The 24,236-nt window shown below is 40.3% G+C and overlaps 1 protein-coding gene across 6 annotated transcripts; it reads left to right on the forward strand.

The window, feature by feature from the left end:
- The first annotated feature begins 1,775 nt into the window (after window positions 1-1,775).
- LGMN (legumain) lies at window positions 1,776-24,236 on the forward strand. Of its 6 annotated transcripts, none has more exons than XM_072338672.1 (14): window positions 1,776-1,928; window positions 6,412-6,567; window positions 13,159-13,256; window positions 14,120-14,201; window positions 15,173-15,258; window positions 17,681-17,756; window positions 18,168-18,230; window positions 19,111-19,177; window positions 19,558-19,676; window positions 20,298-20,387; window positions 20,934-21,131; window positions 21,770-21,940; window positions 22,677-22,744; window positions 23,500-24,236. In XM_072338672.1, the coding sequence occupies exons 2-14, from the start codon at window positions 6,430-6,432 to the stop codon at window positions 23,537-23,539; spliced, it is 1,296 nt and encodes a 431-aa protein (XP_072194773.1). In that variant the 5' UTR covers window positions 1,776-1,928; window positions 6,412-6,429; the 3' UTR covers window positions 23,540-24,236. The 6 variants fall into 6 exon arrangements, with proteins under 6 accessions (XP_072194773.1, XP_072194772.1, XP_072194776.1 ...); XM_072338671.1 differs by having other exon boundaries at window positions 1,782-1,928; window positions 6,386-6,567; XM_072338675.1 differs by having other exon boundaries at window positions 1,837-1,933.

A 24,236-nucleotide genomic window follows, 5' to 3' on the forward strand; every position in this document is an offset into this window, starting at 1 on the left:
CCAATGATTGTCCAGGCCTGTTTTTGTCAGCTGCAATACTAGTGGCACGGTACCATACACAGGTTTGCACATCTCCAGACTTTTGGCAGAAATATGGAAAACTTCTTTTGGTGAAAGCTGTGCTTTCCAGGCACTACTTTCACCATGCCAGCTATTGAAACCAGCCTTCTGTAAAAATGCAGGCTGTAGGAAAAAAATCCCATCAGAACACTCCTAGCAAAACAGAATCAGAGCTGAACTACCCTCAGTGACTGTGCAGCAGCCTTGTGGTCTGTAGGACTTTCCATCCGTGGTTGGTTAAAATCTCAATGTTAAGAAAGCACCCGCCTTATCTGCAGTTGTTTAAGTTTCATGTGTGGGATTATGTTGCTCTCACTTGGTCAACACTTTCAGACTTTGCTAGCATCTCAGTTCTCATTTGTGTTGTGTGGCTTTGGCGGGTTGGTGGGAATACATTCAAGATAGTCGCAGTCTTGTTATAGGTGAAGGTTACTTTTGCTTTCTAGAGCTGTCTGAGCAAGAGGGAATAAGTTTCATAAATACATTATGTTTTTACTTATGTACATGCTTTTCTCTTTAAAAATTTTGCATGTATGTTTGTTCATATAGCAATAAAATGTTTGTGTGACCAACAATTTCTACTTCCTTCCTTCTCTTCCTTCTTTCCTTCCTTCTTTTCCTTCCTTCATTTCCTTCTTTCCTTCCTTCTTTCCTCCCTCCATTCCTCCCTTCCTCCCTCCAACCTTCCACCCTCCCTTCCTTTATTTTTCTTTCTCTCTTCTCTTCATTTTGCTTCTATCTATGGGAGCAGAGGCAGTAGGGATAGTGCTGGATTCCTCTTGCAGGAGACCTGGCCACTTCTTTTTTGGGCTATCCACAATTGTATCTATATCTCTCAACTTGCTTCAAATCACATGCCCAGCAACACCATCCATCCTTCCCACTTAATGCAAGGCATCTTGTTAACTTGCTGTTTAACACCACCAGAGAAACAATCACACTTGGAAGTGAAAAAAATCTAAATATCACTTGCATGTTTTTAATACATCTGCTAAGTTTAACCAAGGTGCAGGATTCCTCTTATTAACCTATTATTTTTCAAAGCAAAGAGCATCCTGTTGATGCTTAATGAGTGTAGAATCCAGAGACAGAGATTTGACAACGATATCACTTGACTTTTCAGAAATGATGGCTGGCTCGCATAGCCCAGCTGTGACAACTTGAAAGCAAACACCTTTGCACTCAGATATGGGCCAGCAATGCTTTTAACTGATGCAGACAGCTCTTAGGACCAGCGGATAACACTCCAAGCACAAGCACAGCCATGCTGTTACTAAACTCAGACAGAAGGGAAAGAGGTTTAGGGTTGCTGGATACACAGCAGGGTGGCCATTGTCAGTTCAGAGGCCACACCGGAGCCATCCAAACCCATAAAGCCACATCTCTGGGACACACTTCTTGACACAAACTGATGGTTTACCAGCACTGACCTTTCACGTTTATTATCATAAGCAGAACTGAGATATGCAGATAACACAAATGGCAGACTCAGAAGCCTGTGTTGTGCAGTCCAGCTTCCACAAACTACTCGGGACTGATGCTGAGGCATTGCTCTCTCGCCCAGTTTCACGGCTGACCTTTTGACGCACTCCTTCCCTCCCTAAGGCCCCCGGTCCTCGTCCCGCCCCGAAGCAAACGGCGGACTACAACTCCCACCGTGCTTTGCGCGCAACGCCTCGCTACCTTTAGTACGCGGCGGGGCGCGGTGCACGCCGGGACACGTAGTGCAGCGTGGTGCCACTTCGGCCGCTCCTCCGCTTGGCCGCGATTGGACAGGCCCGGTGTCTGCCCGCAGTGATCCGCGATCGTCTCGGCCCGCACGGCGCTCGGCGCAATCACAGCGCCCGCCACGGCTCCGGGGCAGCGCGGTAAGGTGGGCCGGTGTCGCGCCGTCGCGGTGCGGGAGGGGAGACGGCCGGGAGGGGAGCGCGGCGCGGGGCCGGCACTGACGGGCCCGGAGCGCAGGAGTTGAGCTGCAATAATCGCACCTCCTGAATTTCGTTCCGTGCGCGCTCCGAACGTTTCCATGTTTGCTGGGCAGAAATGTGCACCCTCATCTGGGTGATTCCTCCCCGCCGCGGAGCCGTGCGGTGTGAGAAATAGCAAGCACTGGGGCGTCGTCTCTGCGCTGTTTGTTTTTTTTCTGCCTGCTAAATGTGACTCCTTCGGGATGTGCCAAGGCTGCTTTACTTTAATCAGATGTGGAAGAGATTGGCAGAGGCGGTTCCACTCAGGCCTTCAGATCTGCCCAATTAGCATCTGTGATTTCCGAAGTGCCCAAAGAAATCCCCTACGAGGGGTCCGGGGGGCTGTCTCCATCCTGGGAGGCTGAGGGGCTCCCTGGAGCTGGTTCTGCTGCTGGGAACAAGGCACCCGCGATGAATTTTGACTTACTTCTCAGTACCTCGATATAGCATTTAAAGATGTTTAACGTCGTTCTGAGTGAATGTGACGATGAATTCGTGCTTTCTCACCAGCACTGACTTCCACATCTCCTGGAGCTGTGCTCAGCTATTTCACTGCAAGCTTCAGTTCTTATCAAATTAAGCTGTTTCATAAAGTATTTACCCGTGACCCTTGTAAACAGCTGTATTGCGACAAAGCCCCTCACCTCTATCTCAAGAATGTGGTTTATCAGAGTCTGTGGTTGCAAGGACTTCTGCTTTTTGCTATAGAGGTGTATACAGAAAAGCAGATGTGGTGTTGTACCAAGCAGCAGTTGCTGCTATAATCTCCAGTGGAAAATGCTTTCCTCAACGCAGACTTCTTTCCTTAGCATGTCCTGGGATCTGAGATTTGTCGTTCAGTGGAGCTTTCCTAAGGAAAGGCGGGGCGGACACGGGGAGCAGGCTGCTGGCTGGAGGAGTGGCTCTGGCAGATGTGGTGTAAGCTCCCATCTCTAAACAGGTCGGAGGTGTGCAATGGGAAATGGTTACAGGAGCTTGGGAAGAGAATGCAGGAGCTGGGCAGATTGCTCTGGCAAGGGCTGCCTGGCCTGGTCTGGCTCCTTACAGGGGCTGAGCAAACTGTGTGCTGTGGTTCTGTGTGTGCAGGGTCGTGTGCTGTGTCTGTGAGGTGCCTTTTTCCTGACATGGTATCCAAAGCCAAGTTAGTTCTTCTGCTAGAAAAAAAACAGGAAGGGCTGATGAAATCATCCCCTGTTGTGTGGGGGTCAGCCAGAGCTCTGAAATGATTTTGTGAGTATTCAGTTCTTCCATGCACAGGTTGTGTTTGTTCTGTAGAGCAAGACTCATGCTCTGCGTGCGTTGGAGACGGCACGTGATGTGTTTTATTTCTTGCTCTCAGAAAAAGCTGTTTACGCATCTCTGGTAAGCTGGTCAGCTGGTTCCTAAATGTGACCTGGAGACATGACATGTGATGGGAGCTTTCTCTGCTAGACTCTGGGTCAAGCACTCTTACAACACCCCAGAATGCTACCTTTCAAGTTGCTGCCTGAGCAATCAAAGGCTTTCTTTAAAACAAAAAGAAATATGTACTTATTTTATTCTGGTATTTGGAAACAAGCAATGAAAGACTTGCTTCTGCTGCTCCTTTGTTTAATGGTTAAGCCAATTTTAAAAGCTGCTCAGGGAACCTTGGGGAACTGGGCTTTTATTAATTGTGGCTTATTAGGGCACCAAGGCGTGTCTGTGCCTTTTGGTTTTCCTTTCTGATGTTAGATTGATTTAATTATAGTAGAGGAAAAAGGTAAGTGGGATTATATGTCATCAGAGAATATTATCAATTTTATCAAATCTGAATATCCTGTACCAAAACAGGTGGCTTTCCAATAACATAGTGCAAACCCTTCTTGGCTTCTTTTTTCCTTCACTTCTGTGTTATTCCTGACTTGGTCTCAGCAGAGACGGGAAATTGCAGGGTCCGGATGTCCCTGTACCACATGGAGGGACAGACTGAATGTCTTGCTAACTTGGCCTTCATTCGTTCCTGCTCTGACCCTAGCTCCTGTGCCGTGGCAGTGGCTTTTTCATGTGCTTGATGCACTGTGCCCTGAGTTAGCCGTCCTGCTGTGCTGCCCAGGGAGCAGCTGGCAGCAGCACAGCTTCTATTGATACATAATGAATTTGAGTTAATGATTTAAGAACTGAGAAGCATCATGTGAAAGGATCTCCGTTAATCATAGAATCAAAAGATTGGAAAGGACCTATAAGATCATCTAGCCCAACCATCCTCCCGTTACCACTGCTACCACAAGCCACCAAACCGTATCTCCTAGCTCAGTAATCATTCAAACAATTTATTTCCTCTTTGTATTTTTTTTTCCCTGTAAGTATGAGTGATTTTAGCTGGAGAAATTTAATTAACATGGAAAAGATCTCTTCACATGAAACAGATACTGAACTTTGGAGGATTTGCATGAAACTTGGCTATAGATTCCAGTAAGTTAAACTCAGTTAAGATTTCAAAGTAGATGGTCTAAAATATGTTTATTTTTCTTCTCCTGTCCAGTATTTCAGCAGCTAGGTATCCCTGAAACTGAATAGGAATGTTATTCCATGGCATACGTTGGCATTTGACAGAAGTTTTACACAGCTTGGTCTCAGCTGTGCTACAACTAAGCATAGGCTGCTTTTGTGGATGTTGCATTGTGAACACAGTGCCTCTTCAAGGCAGCTGTTAGTATGCCGCTTGTGTCGATTGTCTGAAGAAGTGACAAGATAGGCAAGGCAGAGGTGGCATGTAGGGCTGCCTGTCACTGGCAACACCACAATAAGAACTTAAAGCTGCAGCTCAGCATGAGAGATCACAGCTGTCTATCAAAGTGCAGAAAATTATTGCTTATTCCTTCATGCACATCTAGCTGCTAAGGTAGCTAATAGCTCAGCAAACAGTCTGTCAGTAGTTCTCCTACACTGTTCTTGCTCCAAAATCTTGTGCTTACAGGCAGTGCTAGGAGTGGTTTACTGCAGAAAGGTAAGTGTCCTAACTGAAGGTGAGTTTCTGAAGAAGCAGTGTCACAGCTCTTAATGTTTGGTTGTCTTTCCCTCTGTTCTGGAGTTCACTGGTGTGGTAATAACTCTTCCTGCAGAGACCAGTGTGCTAACATGACTTCCTTCACTTTGTGCTAGCTTCACTAAAAAGGGAAAAAGAAAGCCTAAAAACCTCTTTCAAAAACATTTACAATCTTTCTTTCCTGTAACTGCCGGCCTGACTTAGCCTTGGTGCCAAGGAGATCTAGTCTTAGAAATAGCCATACTGTGTTGTGCTATGAGTACTCACTGTACATGACCTAGTTGCAAGTCAGTTATGTCTGTTCCAGTCTAAGTTAAGAGCATGGATGTTTCTGGCCATGTGGAACTGAGACTAACTTAGATGCTTGTTAGCTCTTTGGCGTAGTGGCAGCTATGATATTATACCTTCCGATCATGCAGTGTGCTTTGGGAGTTTCCAATTTTATTCCAGAGAAAGCTATGCTAAGTAGACTGCTTCACTCTTAGCGTACCTCTCACATACGTATCAATGGATCAGCCTCCAAAATGTTTTTTTTAAGCTGGTAAAACCCCCCTCTAAGAGTGTGCAGCTCTTCTCTGGCTCTGTTTTTCTGAATTCGTGTTCACAGTCTCAGACCTTATTCTGTTTCTATGCAGCTTGTGCAAACACTTAACCATTGTGCAAAATAGATGAAAGTACCTCTCTTTCATGTGGTACCGGTTTGCACTCCGCCAGCACAGGCTGCACAAATAGCACAAGGTACTCACAGCCTGTGCTTCCTACCAGCCCCAGCTGTGTCGCATGCAGATCAGCAGCACTCTGGGCTTTCCCTCCCTTCACTGTCTCTGTGGGTATAGAGAGCTCTTGTGGTGCTGTGACCTTGCAGCTCCTGAGCAATGCCCCGCATCTGTACATCTTTGTGCTTGCATCACCAGGGGTTAAACTTGATGGTAACGGGCTCATTGCCAGCAAGTGGAACCAGAGGGCTACCCGAGCAGAAACCAAGAGAACAGTGCTACTCTGAAAAAGTTTTGTGTGAAATATTGGACAATGATACTTGTTCTGTATCTGAAAACTTATTCACTGCCAGCTACTACAGAACAAAACAACCAGAGGGAGCTGAAAGACTTGGTTGTCCCTCTCAGAACTGCTTTCAGCTACATTTGAAAGCTGACAGAAAAGTATTGTAACCAGTAGCAGCTTGGTGCTAAGGGAAGATATGACCAGAAATTGTGCAAAAATTCGAATACAAAAACAGTCCACAAGCAAGAAGGGCTTCTAGTTGTGATACTGCTGGTGGTTACTTTGTTTTGGTTTACTTTTTTTTCTGGCTTACACCCTCTGATCTACTTCTCTCAAACCTCTTCATTAGGGATTTTTTCTCCGTCCCATCTGCAGAATAAATAAAGAAGAAAGATGATATTGGAAGCAGTTGTGCTGCTGAGCTGCACTCTGGGCATCAGCACGTTCCCCCTGGAAGAGCCTGAAGATGGAGGCAAGCACTGGGTGGTGATTGTTGCAGGTTCCAATGGCTGGTACAACTACCGCCACCAGGTAAGGACCCACATGCTGACACCACTCTCCACAAAATGCCTGCTCTGGGATTCGCAGGGAGATGGCAGCTGCCTAGAATAGTACAGACTTAGGTCATTTGGGCAAGTGCTTCTGCTTCTGGGCTTGCAGGAGCGTGTGGAGTGTTGTAAAAGAATAGCAACAAGGCAGCCTGGCCTTGTCTTGTTATTCTCACCTAATAACTACCCTTCATATTTCCTCTTATTGAGTTTTTTTTGTTTACAGCTTCATCCAGCCTTTCGTCCATTCAAAAGTTGTCATTAGCGGTAGGAGCTGTGTTCTTCCTCTAGTCACACTTGTGTATTTTGGGAGACCTGTATCATTTAGGCTAGATAGCTTATTGCCACACTAGAAGGTCTGACTCCAACTTAAAGATGAGTAAGTGATGTCTAGAATTAAACCTTATTTTTGAGACACATGCATCTTTCTGTCTGTTTTTCTTGTAAGCTTGCATTACAAAAAATTTTCCTTTCTTTGTGATTGAAGAACTCAGCTAAAGCTGTGTATACACAGTATGTTTTCTGGGTTTTGTAGAGTGGAGGACAAGGGTTCTTTTAAGCTTTTTACTGTCTGTATTCTGCATGGTCTCAGACGTGCTGCTACAAGAAGAATACAGTGCTCTGGGGTGCAGGGCTGAAAGAGGAGAAAAGGAAACAGGAACTCCAGTGCTGTCACCACTGGCGTGAGGGCGAGTGTCAGAACAGATGGGACTGTGACTTAACTCTGATTAAATTCAGGACTTTTGTAATTAGTGGTCAGGAGACTGCAGCATTTTTTCCCTTTGGGGAATTCTTGGGCAATCCCTTAAACAGATTCATCTTCATTTAAACACAGTCCTTGCTCAAACCTTGGAATGCTCTCTTGCTTCTCTGGAGAACTCAGCCCATTTTATTCTGACCTGGGTATTTGTGTGTTGTTAACTGTTAGAAAAATCTTTTACTGGACTGTTACCGGTTTTGACATGCTAGTGCACAAAACCAGCATTTTAGAATTTAGGCTGCATTAAATAGATGGGGTGCGTCTATCAAATTGACTTTCTGAACTCGAAACCTGTTGGTGCTGCTCATTTTTAATGCAGCTGCCTGTACAAGCTAGATAGACCTTATCTTCCCTATTTGTTGCAACCGGGAAAGAAACAAGTCTATGTATTGCATGCACTGGGCTTCATGTTTATGCCTCTCTTCCCCTTCAGCTTGCAATCAGTTTGCTGCTTTCAGTGCAGTGATGAGATTAAAGTTAAGTGAACCAGCCTGACAACCTTGTTGCATTTGAGGAAGAACCTGTTGGAGACACATGCTGGCTTATGTCTTGGACAGACTGGTTTTGGGGGTTGTGGCAGCTTGTTGCACTGTAACAATCGCTTGATAACTGGAGGTGGAATTAAGTGTGAAGGGATGAGATTTTTAGGAGTTGAAATTTCGACAGAAAACGATTACAAAAATCCAAGTGTTGTATTTGATCACTGTGCTTCCTTGGCATGTCTGAATGTGAAATTATTCTGAGTTGTGCTTTGGTTGCTGGTATTGCTGTGTAACTGGTCTTTCTGGCTCTCTTCCACTAAGAGAAATTAATACCGCAACATTCAGTCTTTAAATAAAATTTCTTTTTCAATCTGTGGTTCGTGATAATTCCTTTTCTACGGTTGATCAGGCATAGAGCTTTTAACCTTTCTGTTGGTAGGTCTTCAGTAGTAAGTTTATCTGCTGGGTATAAGGGACCAATGAGGAACACAAGATGCCCACCAAGTTTTTGTGTCTGAGGATAAGTCAGAATTTCACATTTACATTTCAGGTGTGGTGGCACTTAGCAGCCAGTTAAGTACCTTAAGTACCTTTTCGAGATACTAAACTGTCTGCTAAGTAACCCTTTCAAGGTTGCTACGAAGGGTTTTTCTTTTTCTAACTCCTTCAATTTAAAGAGAATGCCAACTAACTGCAAAGCATCTACAGTGTCAGATACTGCTTTTAAATCCTAGAAATGTCTGTATTTTAACCATTCCTCTGGCTTTCGGAGTAGTACCAGCATTTGGGAAAGAAAAAAAAGAAATGAGACCACTGTTAGCAATCCTGTCAAAGTTAGGAAATCAGTATTATAAGTTTGTGTGCAGGATCGGTCAGAAAGAGATTGCACTCTCGCTTATCCGTTCTGAGTGTGACAGTCTACCTCTAGTCTGTTAGAAAAGATGTAATTCCCACAGGATGCAGGCTGTCAGAAGCCCCTCCTGTCTTGTTTAGCTGCCTCTCAGGGCCCACCTCCATGGAGGGAAGATGAGTACTGGGACACCCAGTAGCGAATTCGTGGAAAATGCAGTGTGTACATGCTGCTAACTGTAATTCGACAAGGGGGTGCCTCAAGTATCAAACATTTAAGAAAGCTTAATTCCAGCAAAGCTAGCTGAACAACAGACTGATTTCTAGGAGAGTTGTAAAGAGGAGGTAGGGCACTAACAGACTTCAGGAGTCATTACAGGCTTCTAGAAATGTTATGCAGCCTGACTGCCATGCTTTGCAGATGTTAGTGCTCCCTTATTTCCAGCTGTGGATGCAGAAGTGCTGTGCTAAGTGGCTTGCTCATTAGGTGCAGTGGAACGTGAATAGGACTTGAACTTCCAGCTCTGTGCTTTATCCATCATGGAAATTGTTCCATGGTGAACGAACAATTTTCAGTATAATAATTACTGTAATAACAGAAACTAAGCAGTGCTATGGGATTTAATTCTTTGTTATTCTTCTTTCCAAAGGAGAAATTGCAGAAGAAAATCAATTGCACTTCCGTGCACTTCCCTGCCACTGTCCCTTTTCTTCCTCAGAACTTCTCTGATCTAGCTTGTGTAAAAATAAACTTGTAGATGTGAATCTTCCCGCAAGTCATTACTCAATGTGCCATTTGCTCATTAACATACAGGGTGCTATTTCCTAAGTGTCCCTTGTGATAACCCTTTGTAACCAGAGACCAGGCAGACACATTGCCTGGGTTTTGGTTGCCCAATTCAGCTCTTTGGGGTACAGGTAATAAATAAGGCCACGTGTTTGTATTACACCTAATGTTTTTGTTGCTTTGTATTCAGTCCTTACACAGAACAGCCTGTCTGCTCTCTATTGCCTTCCACAGTAGGTATCTGGTAGCAGAAGTTGTTCCTTTGACTATGCAAACATAAAAGGAAGGAGCAAAGATCACATCTTCAAACATATCCCAGTGTCATTCCTGAAAGCCTGTAGAGAAATTAGTCTGTCATTGTACACTGTACAGACCATCAGTATCAAGTTTGTAAAGACTGTGCACTCTCTGAACTGTAAGTTTGCACCTGTAACCTCAACGAATCTGAAACTCCTAAGACTTCAGCTGGTCAGGATCCACATTAAGAGCTATAAACCTCAAGTGTAGGCAAATAAAGGAAACCTACAGCTGGTTTCACAGGCAGATCAGGCCATTACTTTCTGAATACTCCAAAAGCCATAAATGAACATTATCGATACGGTGCAATGTTGAGTCTTAGTAAAGGTGGAGCATACACCAGAGAAGAAAAATAGCTTTAAAAAAACCTGACAATATGAAAATGCTGAAAATTGAAACATTTAAATTTGTGTGCATGGGTCTGTTTCCAGTCATTGTTTTCAGTCTTACAGTTAGTGAGCTTTATGGGCCAGGGATTAAACATTTCCTAAGTTCTTAATGGAGTTGTAGTTTTCGACTGATGCATGCTTCAGAAAGGGAATGAAACATGGCTGACATTTCAGACATAGTCTTCAGCCATGCTTATGTATTGGAGATCATTCTTATTTTGGCCATAGAATTTCTGTATACCTTTGGCATGAGCAGTACCACTTTGCAGAGAGGCTGACACTTTGTTACACGTGCTTTTTAGCCATGCGGCTGGCAGTCATAAGACTAGAAGTACCTAAATGCACAGAAGTTGGTGTTTTTTTTTTCATTTAGGAAATATTTATGTATGTCCATACCGCAAAACAACTTGATTTTTCCAAAAAGAAAAAAAAAAGCAGGCTATGTGAAAGCTGTGTTAACTCAGATGTCTAAACAGCTCTGTTGGCGTTTCTTGTTTTCATCCCAGGAAAGGAAGGAGATTCCACCTGACTGGCATGCTTTCAAAATACAGGAGTTAATTATTAAAGTGGGTTTAAGCTCAGATATTCCTTAGGAATTTGCTGATGTAACAACAGGCTTGGACTTAACATGGGGATACAAAGTCTGAACTGTTCCATTAACAGTTTCCATTACAGCTGGCACCTGTGCACTGCTGAGCAGTAGCAGCTATATAATAGGACTTTCTCATCTTTGCCTTTCAGAACAGAGCCACTCCTAGCCGCACCAAATCATGATCACAAAAGCATGACTTGCTTAAAGTGATGATTTTATGTATAGAGTTCATATCAAGTACTAAATCAACAATATTAGCTCTTTTAGAGTAGTTTACACGTTTAGCTATGCTACAGAAATATTTCTGTGAGAAGCAAAGCTCAAGCTATGATACTTATATGCACTTACTGATAACAGGAAGTACTGTAGATTGACAAATGCTCCCTATTCTAGCAGCAAGCTGTTTCTATTCTGGTTTTATAGAGGTTGTTTTTCAGTAAATGGGAGGGGAGAAGAAGAGCATGTGATCAACATCAAAGGTGGCCGGTCCAGTCAGCTAACTACACACATAAAAACATTTCCTCAAAACTATTCTACTTAAGATAAGGGAATTTTAGCAGCAAAACATGTTTTTGCTACAATACCCTATGTTGGTGATATCACTGTACTACCAGCAGACACACTTTCTCATAGCAAAAGTCTTAAAAGGTGGGGCCAAAATCCAAACAGGCATAAATTAAGGTTGATGGAAATTGATCAAATTGGTCTGTTTCCACCTACACTAAATACTCTGACCCATTTAAATTTGCCATCAGTGTCTATGTAAGACAAGATACATTGAACAAACAGTCAATCAATACAGTGAAGAGCAGACAAAAAAAGAAACCTGATAGCATGCAATTACAAAGCTGAACTAATTTGAGGTATCTTTTGCTACTACTTTTGGTAGTACTTTTTGGTACTACTTTTGCCTGGGTTGCTTCTGAAAACCAATTATTTACTATTTAGTCCATCCTGCACTCAGCTGTTCTGCATTGTGTGTGGTACCATTTATAACTTTGGTTTAACCCGTATCTTTGGCTTGATGCTGCAGCAGCTCCCATAATTCTATACAAGGAAATGGGAAACTGTAAACACTGGAGGTAGCTTGAGACAGGAGGGAGAGAGCCTACCCTGACTTGCGTTGTAGGAAGTAAAACTACTTTAGTAAGGATAGTTTAACACTCAGAGTTAGTCATATAGGAATATTTTCCCCTGGGACGGAGAGTTCGTTGGTACTGAATTTGCCTCACCCTTCATAGTCTTGCACAACTACCCTGTTTTCAGCCACATAAGATGGAAGTGGCAGGATTTTACAGAGTCCTTTAGATTAAACTAGTGGAAGTCTGTAATGCATCTAAGTAAACTAAGCTTATGGAGGTCCACTTAAGTTGCTTTAGTTGGGTGTGTAAATTAGTAAATGAGTTAGTAGAAGTAAGTTTTAAATCTTATTTCTAGCTTGCATGTGAAGTTTGAAATTGTTTTTAGGTGAAATTTCTCCTGTTAAATCTGCACATTTTTTCATGTATCTGATATAGTTCTGGAGTTAAAATGTAGTTGCTAATAATTCATTCAGTCATTTACAGACTGCAAGTCTAGAAGAAAAGAATGATTATGTGCTTTTGTACTCTACTTTAATATTGCTTCGATATTATATGTAACAATACTATTGTATGTAATAGTGTTGTTATTTCTCTGCCATCAGAAGGCAGTTCTGTAAAGAAAATCTGCTTATTCATATCCTGCATGAGTCAGAAAAAGAGCCTGAATAGAAATTCTGTAATTCAGGTTTCTATGGAAATCCATTTCCTTGCCCTGAATATACTTTAGTGTTACTCTACAAGAAACATACAATTAAGAAGGCATTATTATTTAATCAAAATTCTCATTTAATAAAACAAAATAAATTGAAAAAAGTCCTTGCAGAGTTGATATTAATAAGCTGTACTTGTTTCAGCCAAGGGTTTTTTTTGCTGCTTAGTCATGCAGCCTTGTTGCAGAACTAATTGAAACTGGTGGAAATCCAACTCTTTCTTCCTCTGCTTAGCGCACTTTGGATCTGTCTGTGGGCAAGTTTTTCACTTACATTTCCTTGCACAACACAGAACATTGTTGGGGACTTTTTGTTAAACTTTGTTATCTTTATTAATTTGCAAGTAACGTCTAGATTGTGTTTGAATAGAAATTTTAAACTGAAGAGATTTTAATTCTAGTCTTAATTATTACTGCAACTGTTCCTAGTAAGAGAAAGTCAATTCTGGATTACATCTGTGCGTTTCAGTCTTCTAGCAACCCTCTATCTCTTACATTTGAAATGAAAATACTAGGATGGAGCTTCTTCTGAAAAATAGCCTGGTCTTATGTCCACAAAGCTATTTTTCTTGTTCTCAAGCATGAAGTCTCCATTAAAGCTAATAATGAAAACCTCCATTATTACAGGCAGATGTGTGCCACGCATACCAGATTGTACACCGAAATGGAATTCCGGATGAACAGATAATTGTCATGATGTATGATGACATTGCTGATAATGATGAGTAAGTAGTGAATGTGCACTGATAACAAACTATGTTTTCTACAAATATGCCATAGTCAATAATATATTTTGGGTTTGTAGTAGTTTTCTAAGAGCTTTTAAGATTGCCTAATGTATATAGAGAAGTGTTATCCATTGGCACTGTGAGTCTGCTTTGGGATATGCACATGAGCTTTTCTAAGCATTGCTTCACATCTCAAATGTGTTATGGCACTGAGGACTTTAGAGCTCCTTGTCAGTTCTTCACTGTTAGAAGAGCAAGGGTCTTACCTCCCAGACATAACGGTTTACAGCAGATAACCCAAAAACACAAATGTAGGGAATCTTAACATCTTTCAAAAAAAAGCCTATGAATCACATATCAAATGGATTAATTTCCAGAAAGTGCACTGAACAGAGAAATGTACATGACCCATCCTTGATTATTGCCTGTATAGCGTATCATTCTTTTCTATATGAAACTGTTCACTTTTACAGCCTCTAATTCTGAGACAACTTCAGCAGAAGTCAGCAGACACGACATGCATAGCATAGGTGGGAGCAGAGAATAAAAGGAATTAAAGGAAAGAGTAAAAGCAGAGAGATAATAGTATAACAGACAACCTACCTATATGCACAGGGTAATCTACACGAACTGTGGTAGGATACTCTGAGTGTAAGGACACCTAAGCTGAACATGTGAAGTGACTGAAATATAAAGGCCTTTGTATTCTGTGATCACTTAAGAATACATGGTACTACGGTTCATACTCTCTCAAAGGCAAGGTGGCCAGTCAGGACATTTTAAATTGTTTCCTAGTTGTTCTGTGGTTGTTGTATGGCACATTACTAATTCTTTGTATTTATATTGCTTTCAACTTTCAGAAATCCAACAAAAGGCATTGTCATCAATAGACCTAATGGAACAGACGTGTATGCTGGAGTACCCAAGGACTATACAAAAGAGGTAGGAATGAAATGCAACTTCAGGGAAACTAAGGTTCAACTTTAACCAGTGTTGTGGATAAATGCTTTTAATCTGTATGTTACACATGCAAATGCACATAGTATAAAGCTGCCAGCTTATTCACCTGCATGGTTTGGCACAAAGCTCATTGTTCATAAGGTGAATGTAAGCACTAGTTGCTTGGAGGTGAAGTAGTGGTCATAAAAGTAAATCCTCATGTTGTCTTGCATACAAAAATGTTTTAACTCAATCTGAAGAACAGCTGTGCAAGTCTGTTTCATTAAATCAGAAGTGTAATGCAATCACTTGGTGATTTCATGATTTGGTATCTGAGAGAGTCATCAGTGGCTAATACGGTCTACACATGCATCCCTACAGTTGGACTGTTAGGTTCAAGACTGGAAACTGTGTCCTTGAAGCTAAAATTAATAGTAGATGATTTTTCGGGGGATTTTTAAAAATTCCTGATGATACCAATATATAGTTAAACAATTAGATACAGAAATAATTTTGTAATGCAATGGCAAGGACCTGGATATATGGCTGAAGAGATGGGTGAAAGTTGGCAAAGGCTGGGGATTTTAATTTGGCTTCACCTCCAAAACATAAATCTCAAGAAACTATAACCATTCAGTTCCATAGTAGCAGTAAGACTACTTTATCCCTGGAAATCTAAGTAGGAACGAAGACAATGAATTCCAATGATAACTATACAGAATAAGTCCTCATTCTAATACAAGACACATTCTGAATTTGGCTTGCATTCTTCTTTTGAACTGCTGAAGTATCAGAAAACAAATTGCTGTCAGAATATGAACAATACAGGAAACTGAGGAAATGTTGTTCTTGAATATCAGTGGTCAGCTAAACATGCCACCTATACATGAGTTATGGTTTTCAGAAGGCATCTTACTAAATATATAGATATATATATTTAATAATTTTTAACTTAAATCCTTTTAAATTTTTAGGATGTTACTCCAAAGAATTTCCTTGCTGTCCTCAGAGGGGATGCAGAAGCAGTGAAGGGGGTGGGATCAGGAAAAGTATTGAAAAGGTAAGAGAAATTTCATTTAGAAAATAATTGCATGTATTGCAGAGCCACATTAAGGACAGGAGGGAGAAAAGGAGCAACGTTCTTTTCATCATCCCTGTTTTTGTTTCACATAGATAGGACTTGCTTTCTAGTGCACTAGAAAGTACAGTGTTCTACTGTACATCAGTACTGATTTAAAAGAAGAGAGTAAACTAGAGCTGGTATTTTACTGATAGCGAGCCTAGATGAGACAAATTCTTGAAAACAGGGTTGATTGTATTAAGACATATGTCAATTAAACTGTTATTTGTTATTATCTTTTTTTCTTTCTGAAGGAGATGTATAAAAAGAGAATTCTGTTAACGTTTGGAGACCTTTGAAGAGAATTTGCTAGGGCTTGGTTTGACATACACAAACAGTTTTATAGGTGAAGTAGTAAGAGATGGCAATCAGCAGCAGTGGGGCAGAGATAGATTCAGCAGCTCATCAGCTGAAAGAATTGCATGCTTAATCCCAGCCTTGGCAGATGTAGATATATTTAGGCTTTGAATGTAATGAAATAGAATTGTGGTTTATATTTAATGCAGAAAGTCTCTGAGGCTGAAAAAGTACCATAGCCTTGCATATTAATGGATATGTAGTTTAAAGTGTTTGTCAATTTAGTTGCACAAATGTGTCTAAGTTTGGCAATATTCTAATATAGGAACAATAATAAATACTAGATTGGCCAAGTAGAGTATCTGTAATTAATGAGTGCAGTTTATAAAGGCTTACAGAACTTTGTTGGTTCAATAATGAAGTAATCTATTTGAGGGCCTAGTTGAAGACCTCTTTAAAAGATCCAAGATGAATAAATTACACCAGGTATCTACAGAGTGTGAAATACGATGGATGCCTATTTGCTGAAGCATATAATATTTCTGACTCAGTACTGCTAGTGGTATTTCTCCTATTTGTCATTTTTTTTATGTACTGTATTTCTTGTAAAAAATTTGAAATTTAAATTTGACCTTCTCAAAGGAGTTGCCTAGTTAAAAAAAATTGTGTAAGGGCCTGTCTTCATCCAACAGTTCATTTTAGAGATAAAGCAGTGAAACAGAAGAGTCCTCCAGCATTGGGAAGAATAAAAGCAATGAAGGAGCAGGACAATATTTGAATAATCTGCTGCTCTCAGTTGTTTATATTTCCTCCTAAAGAAGCAAGATAGAAAATAATATATGCAGGTCACATAGGCAAAAAGTTAATAAACTGCTGTACAGGTACTAGATTGTTCTTTTCTAGTAGCTGGAATGAACCAAGCAATGAATATAAAGCATTCCTCAGCCTATTGAAAAAGTGTACTTCAGAACACACCTCACTTGTAAAATCTTGATGTTATAAGTCACATAAAGGAGTGGTTCTGCAGAGGGCCAAAGGCACTTAACTACTGAGGAGGACAGCTTGAACCCTAATAAAAAAAGAAAGTGGCCAAGAATAGCAGACAAATATGTCCCAACCTCTTTTTCATTACGCTTTGTTGAATGAATTTCAGTCAGTGCCCTCACTTCTGCTCTTGGGTGGGACAAGAACTCAATTATTTTTCTGCTCAAAAGTCTTTTAGATTGTCTTCTACATTGTTCCCTAACCAGCAGGTTATTGGCCAGGCAGAAACCTGGCTTGGGAACTCCATCCAATCTGTTCATATATTTTATTTGAAATTGTTCCTGAACAGATTAAAAGCAAAATCCCTTTGGAAATCTGGCTGTTAGAGCAACACCTTAGTATCAGCAAAACATTATCTATTAGGTTATAGAGCAATAAAAGTCTGCTGCAAACTTCAGGGAGCCAGCACTCACGAGCATACAATGCTCAACCAACTGTGGAGCCACATAGTAGAAACAACCTACCTAGCACAAGGAGTTTTTATATAGATCAGGTCTTCATGAGACATGGGCTGCTACCAATTTAGCTATGTATAGCTATACAGATCACAACAAGGTACTACGTAAACATACAAAGGATCTTATTAAAAAAAAAAACAAACAAAAAACATGCTGTGGTTTATCACATATTACTGGTGCCTCACTATAATGTAGTTACAAAAGGAGTTCGTTTTTACCAGAACGCTACAAATCTCCCCACAGTATAACAGATTTCTCAGACAGGCGAAACAGCTGTACTCCTACCAACTACCACACCCAGTCTAACCAGCAATTGTCCCCATGCTTGAGGGACTAACCATATATATCTGATATTATTTCTCTTCCTAACCCTCATCTCTTCTCAAAAGCACTCAAAGTAGTATGTTTTGGAAGGAAAAATTACTACCAAGAGCATGAGGTGTTCCAGATGCTTTGTTTTCAGATGTTGGAGTGCCTTGGTAGTGTGCTTCAGATGATGGTTGTTGTAGTAAAGATTAGGTTGGAGTGATTAAAAATAATGTCTTTAAATTTTCTCTTTACAGTGGTCCCAAGGATCATGTATTTGTTTATTTCACTGACCATGGAGCTCCAGGACTTCTAGCTTTTCCTGATGATGATGTAAGGATTTGGGGGGATTACTTTGGAGTTTGTCATTAAAAGAAAAACCCTATCTTTTTAGTGACATACTAAACTATTAAATAATAGATCCAAAACTCTAAAGTGTTTGATGCACTGCTGTATTAAGGACTGGAGGGAGAAAACAAGCAACGTTCTCTTCATCATCAGTGTTTTTGCTTCACATAGTTAAGACTTGCTTTCTAGTGCACTACATGAATCATGTATCATTTGGCACCATTAGCCATCTTTTCCAGTGGTAAATACTAGCACATTGTGTTTCAGATGTCCAAGACGTTGGATATGTTAAAGGTGAAGTGATACACTTATGAATAAGTTAGTAGTTGTTCCTAATAAAAAGTTGCATGTCTTTTGAACATCAGTGATTTTAACAGAAGCCTTCTTATTTTACAGCTTCATGTGAAGGACTTGAACAAGACCATTTGGTACATGTATCATCACAAAAAGTACCAGAAGGTAAACAAGCATGTTAGAAGTTGTATGATTAAAAGAACAGCTGGTATGGAAGAGAGCTGTTTGTCTTCACTTCCAGGGTAATTTAAAGCACAAAGAAGTTGGTGCCATATAATAAAATTTGGATTAGAATTTATGACTTATGGGTCTGATTCTCTACACATTTTCCCTTTCCATCTTTACAGGATGTTTGCAATTGATGCAGCAAATATATAGCCCAGGCTCTATAACATGCAAGTGTAACCAACAGGGGAGAAATAACACTTGTAACTATCACACCCTCATAATGCATACTTGACTCTTTCTTCCTGTGCTTTGTTCACTTCAGACTGCACCGTTCCTACAGGAAGTTCGTATATACTTTGTTTTTCTTTAACAGTTGCTAATATAGTTGAAAGACTGTATCTCTTCTCAGAAAATTCTGCGTGTTTACTTCATTACAAGTAGTTTTAAGCAGAAAGACTGGTCTTTAGAATCTAATAGTAGCTTTTTTTAAAGCTGCTTATTCTATCTATAGAATAGTTGGGGGTGTTTAGGAACATGTCATAAGTTCCAGATATACTACATTCATTAGTGGTACACTGCTAGGCCTAAAGGTTGACTTGTGTTTGATATGTGCTTTTTATGTTAGTCACTAGATCCCTTTAGATTCTATAGAAGTTGATTGCATCTTTCCATTGTGTTTGTTTTCCCTTTCTGTTTAGATTCCACCCCCCCTCCCCCCCCCCAAAAAAAAAAATCTATTTCCTTTTTTTGTTTTATTTTATAGCATTGCAAATAAGTTTTGTTTCAGGGTTATCAGTTCAGTTTAACTACAGCTGAAAAGCACTGAAGGACTCTTCTCAGTTTCCTTGTGGAATTAAGTCTCTGATTTATTTTATAGATGGTGTTTTACATTGAAGCATGCGAGTCTGGATCTATGATGAATCATTTGGCTGATAATATCAATGGTGAGCAATCAGTTAACTTAATGGACTCAGATTTCTCAACCTGTCATAGGTAAGACCTAAACAGATATTGTGTAAGGGATAGGTTTCAAGTGCCACATGCATCCCTAGAAAGGATTAGAGAAAGTAACATTTTCCATTTATGGAAAGTTCCATTAAAAACATTTCCAGAATCCTATAAAGACCATCCAGGCTTTTGGCTTCTTGCAAATAAGAAGTTAAAAAACTTTTCTTCACACCACTTAGAAGTAAATGACAGCCAAAATCCTTAGGCAGATATATCACATGGAGCAAAAGTAGTCAGTCATGGAGCAAACGGGGTGTTAAACACAAAACCAACACCACCACCACAACAAAAAAACAACTTTCCCTTTGTCTTACAGTTTACGCAACAACCGCTGCCAACCCCAGGGAGTCATCTTATGCCTGTTACTATGATGATGAAAGGCAGACTTATCTTGGTGACTGGTACAGCGTGAATTGGATGGAAGATTCAGATATGGTGGGTTACTAGATATGACTGCTTACATTTCTATGCACGAATATCACTAGGCTTTAAAAACAGTTGTTTTAGAGGATTTGTTGTTTTTCTGTGAGACTGAAATCAACAAACTTATTTGATTAAAAGTATTTAACTGCTATTCAGAACCTCAATCTTTGGACAACAGAATTTATTTCAGAAACTTATCTTTTTTATCAGTAAGATTAGAAACCAACTAGTTTCAAGGTCACATCACCTTAGTTTACTGAGACAACATATCTGAATTTGTTAAATCTGTTAGGTCAGGAGGTTTCATCTGTGCTTCAGATATCCTCAAATTCTGAACTGTGGTTAACCCATTTATTAGCATAATGCAAAATGGTAATAGTGAAACAAGTCTGGATTCTTACAGTAGTCTCCTCCCTGCTTGTCCATTTGCTGGGAATTAAAAGGTCACTAAAAGCAATTTGGGAATATCCTGGCAAATCTTCATTTCCGTTTTTTACTTCTATGCGTTTCAAAGGTTTCATAGCTCCTGCCCTCTACTTCCTTCTAGAAACCACAGCCTTTTCCAGGTTTCCACCTATTTTTGTAGTAGCTGAGTTTAAGTAACCATGATCACATGGACGTTTCTTTATGCAGGAGGATCTGAGAAAAGAAACGCTGCACAAGCAGTTTCAGCTGGTGAAGAAGCGCACCAACACCAGCCATGTGATGCAGTATGGAAACAAAGTACGTATTTGAGTGGGCTTCCCGGTCAGATACATCTTAAAACCTATTCTGCCCTATCCATTTTTTTCCCTTTAAAACAAACAGGAGTCGGGCAAAGTTAATTTAAAAATGAAACTGTTCATCATACACAAAAAAAACCTGACATCAATCAAGTATAATACAAGTAGTTACCACTTCTAGGCATGTGAATATTGACATACTGTTATGGAAGTACACTGTTCCATTGGATGAGAGGGGCTAAGAGATGACATGTCATTTATAACAGTCCTGTTATTCAGTGTGTTGATAGAAACACATTGACTAATTGTTACAAAAAGAATAGGTTATTTAACCTTACAGTCATTTCTTCCTCTGATATTTGGAAATAAAGTTCCAAGATGTTTGGCAGCTTTGATCTTATAATTAGTTAACCAGAAACAAAAATATTTACAAGCCTATGAACTCCTTTTCTAATAGAGCAAGTTTAGAGAACTGGATTTGCACAGCAAAGCAAAGCATTCAACTGGGAGTGCTTGATGGTTTATTTATTTACTTTCTAACTTTCAGAGCATCTCCTCTATGAAAGTGATGCAGTTTCAGGGCATGGGGAAGAAAGCTGTCCCTATTTCTCTGCCACCTGTAGAGCACCACGACCTGACTCCTAGTCCTGATGTACCTCTCGCTATCATGAAACGAAAGCTGATGGCTACCAATGATATGTATGAGGCTAAGAAGATTGCTGCAGAGATGAAAGCACACCTGGAGGTATACAAAACAAAATACAAACAAACCCAACAAACAACAATAAAACCACACTAATGTCAGGTCAGATTTCTGTCCATAATAAGAAGTCACACTCCTGAACCAATGGGATTGTTACCAGATTTTACAGTTTTTAACAAAATTAGTCTGCAGACTGCTAGCTGATGGCTTACTGTTCCTTTAAAACCTAGGGATTTACTCCCAGAGACATTTAAAGTAGTGATTATAAAGACAGAGGTAAGCAAATGCAAAAATCAGCATCACACCTTTTATTGCCCAGAAATGCCCATCTCTATCCATAGGAATTCTTTCTGGCAGGAGTTAGTCTTTGGCATTAACTAACCTTGTCACAGTAAAGTCAAGTCTCCCACATCAAGTAGCTTCTACAGTAGTGTAACTACTCTTCTGGCAGAACACCAGAGGGGAAACGAGTTATTTTGTGCACCAGGAGTCTCTTTCTCCCTAGTTTTCATTTGAGTGTTCAAGTCTAAAATATTGAACCAAAAAAAGGAGGTGAAACTGGTTCCCTTAAAGATTTCAAGAGCTGAGGGCCAAAAGAGATTTAAAGAAAAATTCCATTAAAAGTCTCCAAATTAACATTAAGAAAAAAAGCACATTTAAAAGGTTTGTTTTATGTGCAGGCTAAAGAATATATCCAGGAATCCATGCGGAAGATCATCACCTTAATAACAGGATCAACAGAACTGACTAACCAGATTCTGTCAGACAGGCTGACCATCAGCAATTATGACTGTTATCAGGCAGCGGCGAACCACTTCAAAACTCATTGTTTCAACTGGCACTCTCCCTTGGTAAGACAAGCATTAGATATAACCTGATACATGTAACAATAACACCACAAGCTCAGAGTCACTGTCAGGTCTGCAAAATCAGCTTTTATAAAAAAGCTAGTGGCTGTGGATGCACTGCCTCCCTGGAGGTGTTTAAGACCAGGCTGGATGGGGCTGTGAGTGGCCTGGTCCTGAGGAAGGTACCCTTGCCTATAGCAGGGGGGTCAGAACTAAGTTAACTTAAATGTTCCTTCCAACCAAAGTCTATGATTCTGTGAACAGTTATTGATTTTAGCAGAAGTCAATGGAATTATCTGCCAATTAGACAAGATATAAGCACTATTAGCAAATCAAAAGCAGAGGTGCTCTTCTAACTGGAGCTTCTGTTTAGCCAGGGTAGTAGGAGACCACGAAGCTTTGCTAAACTTTTAGTCCCTCTTTTGTGCTTTTTAGAGGAATTTTCTTGTTTTAGTTCTTTGGTTTTTTTTTGTTGTTGTTGTTTGCTTTTTTTTCTTATTGCTAGTGGTTTGATAAGTGAACCTTGCCTATGGGCTAGTGTGCAGCTGAATTTACCAAATGAACTTCTAAGAACAAAGTACACAGAAGGGAGATCCATTTAGCCTAGTATTAGATTATTCAGACCAGCAAATAAGTGCCTTGAACGTTAATAGCATACTTGAAGTATTGCCACAACTTAGTTTGCATTAAAAAAATACCTGTTATTCATCCTTGACATTATTAAAAATGTTTATTTCAGTATGAGTATGCGCTGAGACAACTGTATGCTTTGGTCAATGTCTGTGAAGCAAGATACTCCATTGACAGGTAAGGAGGTTCCCATATTCCCACATACTCTACATAGTTTTGTCTGTGGCTAAAAAACAACAAAAGAGGAGCTAATAGGGTGATGAAGCCTAACACTACAAGCATCTCAGTTGTTCTCCTGTGTTGACCATTTTGTTAAGTAAAGTTCCAACTCTAAGGCTATACATGCAAATTCTGGAAAACACATCCTGTTTAGTCTGTCTCCACTTATAAGAATCCAGCTCTCCAAGTCCTTAATTTACTTGTTGGTAAAATTAAAGCCTGACAGAGAATCCCACTGCACAGCATAGCTTCAAAACAGCACGACACATCGGTGTTACAGGACAGACATGTTGTTCTGTAACTTCTGTATAACGTCACGCTGAAGCAAAGTCAGGAACTGCTTTGTTTTCTCCTCTGTGCCCTCAGCTGCTGACTCAGACCACAGCACTTCTGTGTTCTCATCCATAAGCACATGGCAGGAAAATGGAAATAAGGGTCCAGGCTGAAGTGTGGTCAGGGCAAGGAAGTGTTGCTTTGGAATTCTGGCTTATGAGGGTGTAGCTCATGGGAGAGGGTGGGATCATAGCTTGTGAGACACACAAGCAGAAGGGCGAGGAAGGACTAACTAGTAGCTTAGGCAGAGTAAACATGCAACTCAGATGGTGAAGAGCTGCTTTGCGTACTTCTCGTGGCATCCACTACAGTCAGTTTGGAAAACCTTTTGAGAAGGACAAACCTGAAAATGTTCTTACTGTTACTGTTCTCTATTGCAGAATATTCTTGGCCATGGATCAAGTGTGCCGTGGGTATTGATGGAAACAGTAGTCTAACGTAACCCTTACTGCAAGTGATAACTTTTCTTAACTGAAATAATCCAGACTTTATGTGCATGCAACATGAACAGTCAACCACTGTACTGAAGCTGTGCTAGGAGCTGCAACACCCGCCCAGCAGCCTTACATCACTTGCCAGCGCTGTCCCCCATTCCCACCTGCCAACAGCCCAATGGTTTGACAGAACCATTTTATCAGACCACATGGAGCTTTCAAGATGGGAATCTCTGGGTGAACACTACATACCATCAACAGTGATTCTAAATCTATGCTAAATTTAAACATTGACTCAGATTCTGGAAAAGAAAAATTATAGCATTGCTAATCATTACTTTTTTCTTTTTTTTTCAATGATAATGAATGCTATTGCAGTGACTAACTTGCAGATTGGTTGAAGAGTGAAGAAACCAAAGTTTGTTTTTTAAGCTTTAACTCCTTAACAGTTTAAAGAAGCAAGTTGTTGTGTTCAAGTACTATCAGATGTTAATAGCACAGTTCAAATGTGAACAGTAAAAACCTTTTTGGGTAGAAAACACTGTTTTCCAAAGAAAAAAAATACAAGTATCTACTGCTATAAATTTAGCACCAGTATCCTATAATCAAACGCGTGTACACACAAATGTGTGGGAAGTCACAGAGTTCAGGACTTATCTGTGAATAAAGTTGATAGTTTCATC

Source organism: Excalfactoria chinensis, chromosome 5 (genome assembly GCF_039878825.1).
Source record: "Excalfactoria chinensis isolate bCotChi1 chromosome 5, bCotChi1.hap2, whole genome shotgun sequence".
NCBI lineage: Eukaryota > Metazoa > Chordata > Aves > Galliformes > Phasianidae > Excalfactoria > Excalfactoria chinensis.

What these genes read in the sequence shown, in the direction of transcription:
- LGMN (XM_072338672.1), top strand. Translation starts at nt 6,430, where the DNA reads ATGATATTGGAAGCAGTTGTGCTGCTGAGCTGCACTCTGGGCATCAGC. An exon ending in AGATGAAAGCACACCTGGAG is followed by an intron (nt 21,132 to 21,769) that starts GTATACAAAACA and finishes TTTTATGTGCAG; the next exon opens with GCTAAAGAATATATCCAGGA. An exon ending in TCAACTGGCACTCTCCCTTG is followed by an intron (nt 21,941 to 22,676) that starts GTAAGACAAGCA and finishes TGTTTATTTCAG; the next exon opens with TATGAGTATGCGCTGAGACA.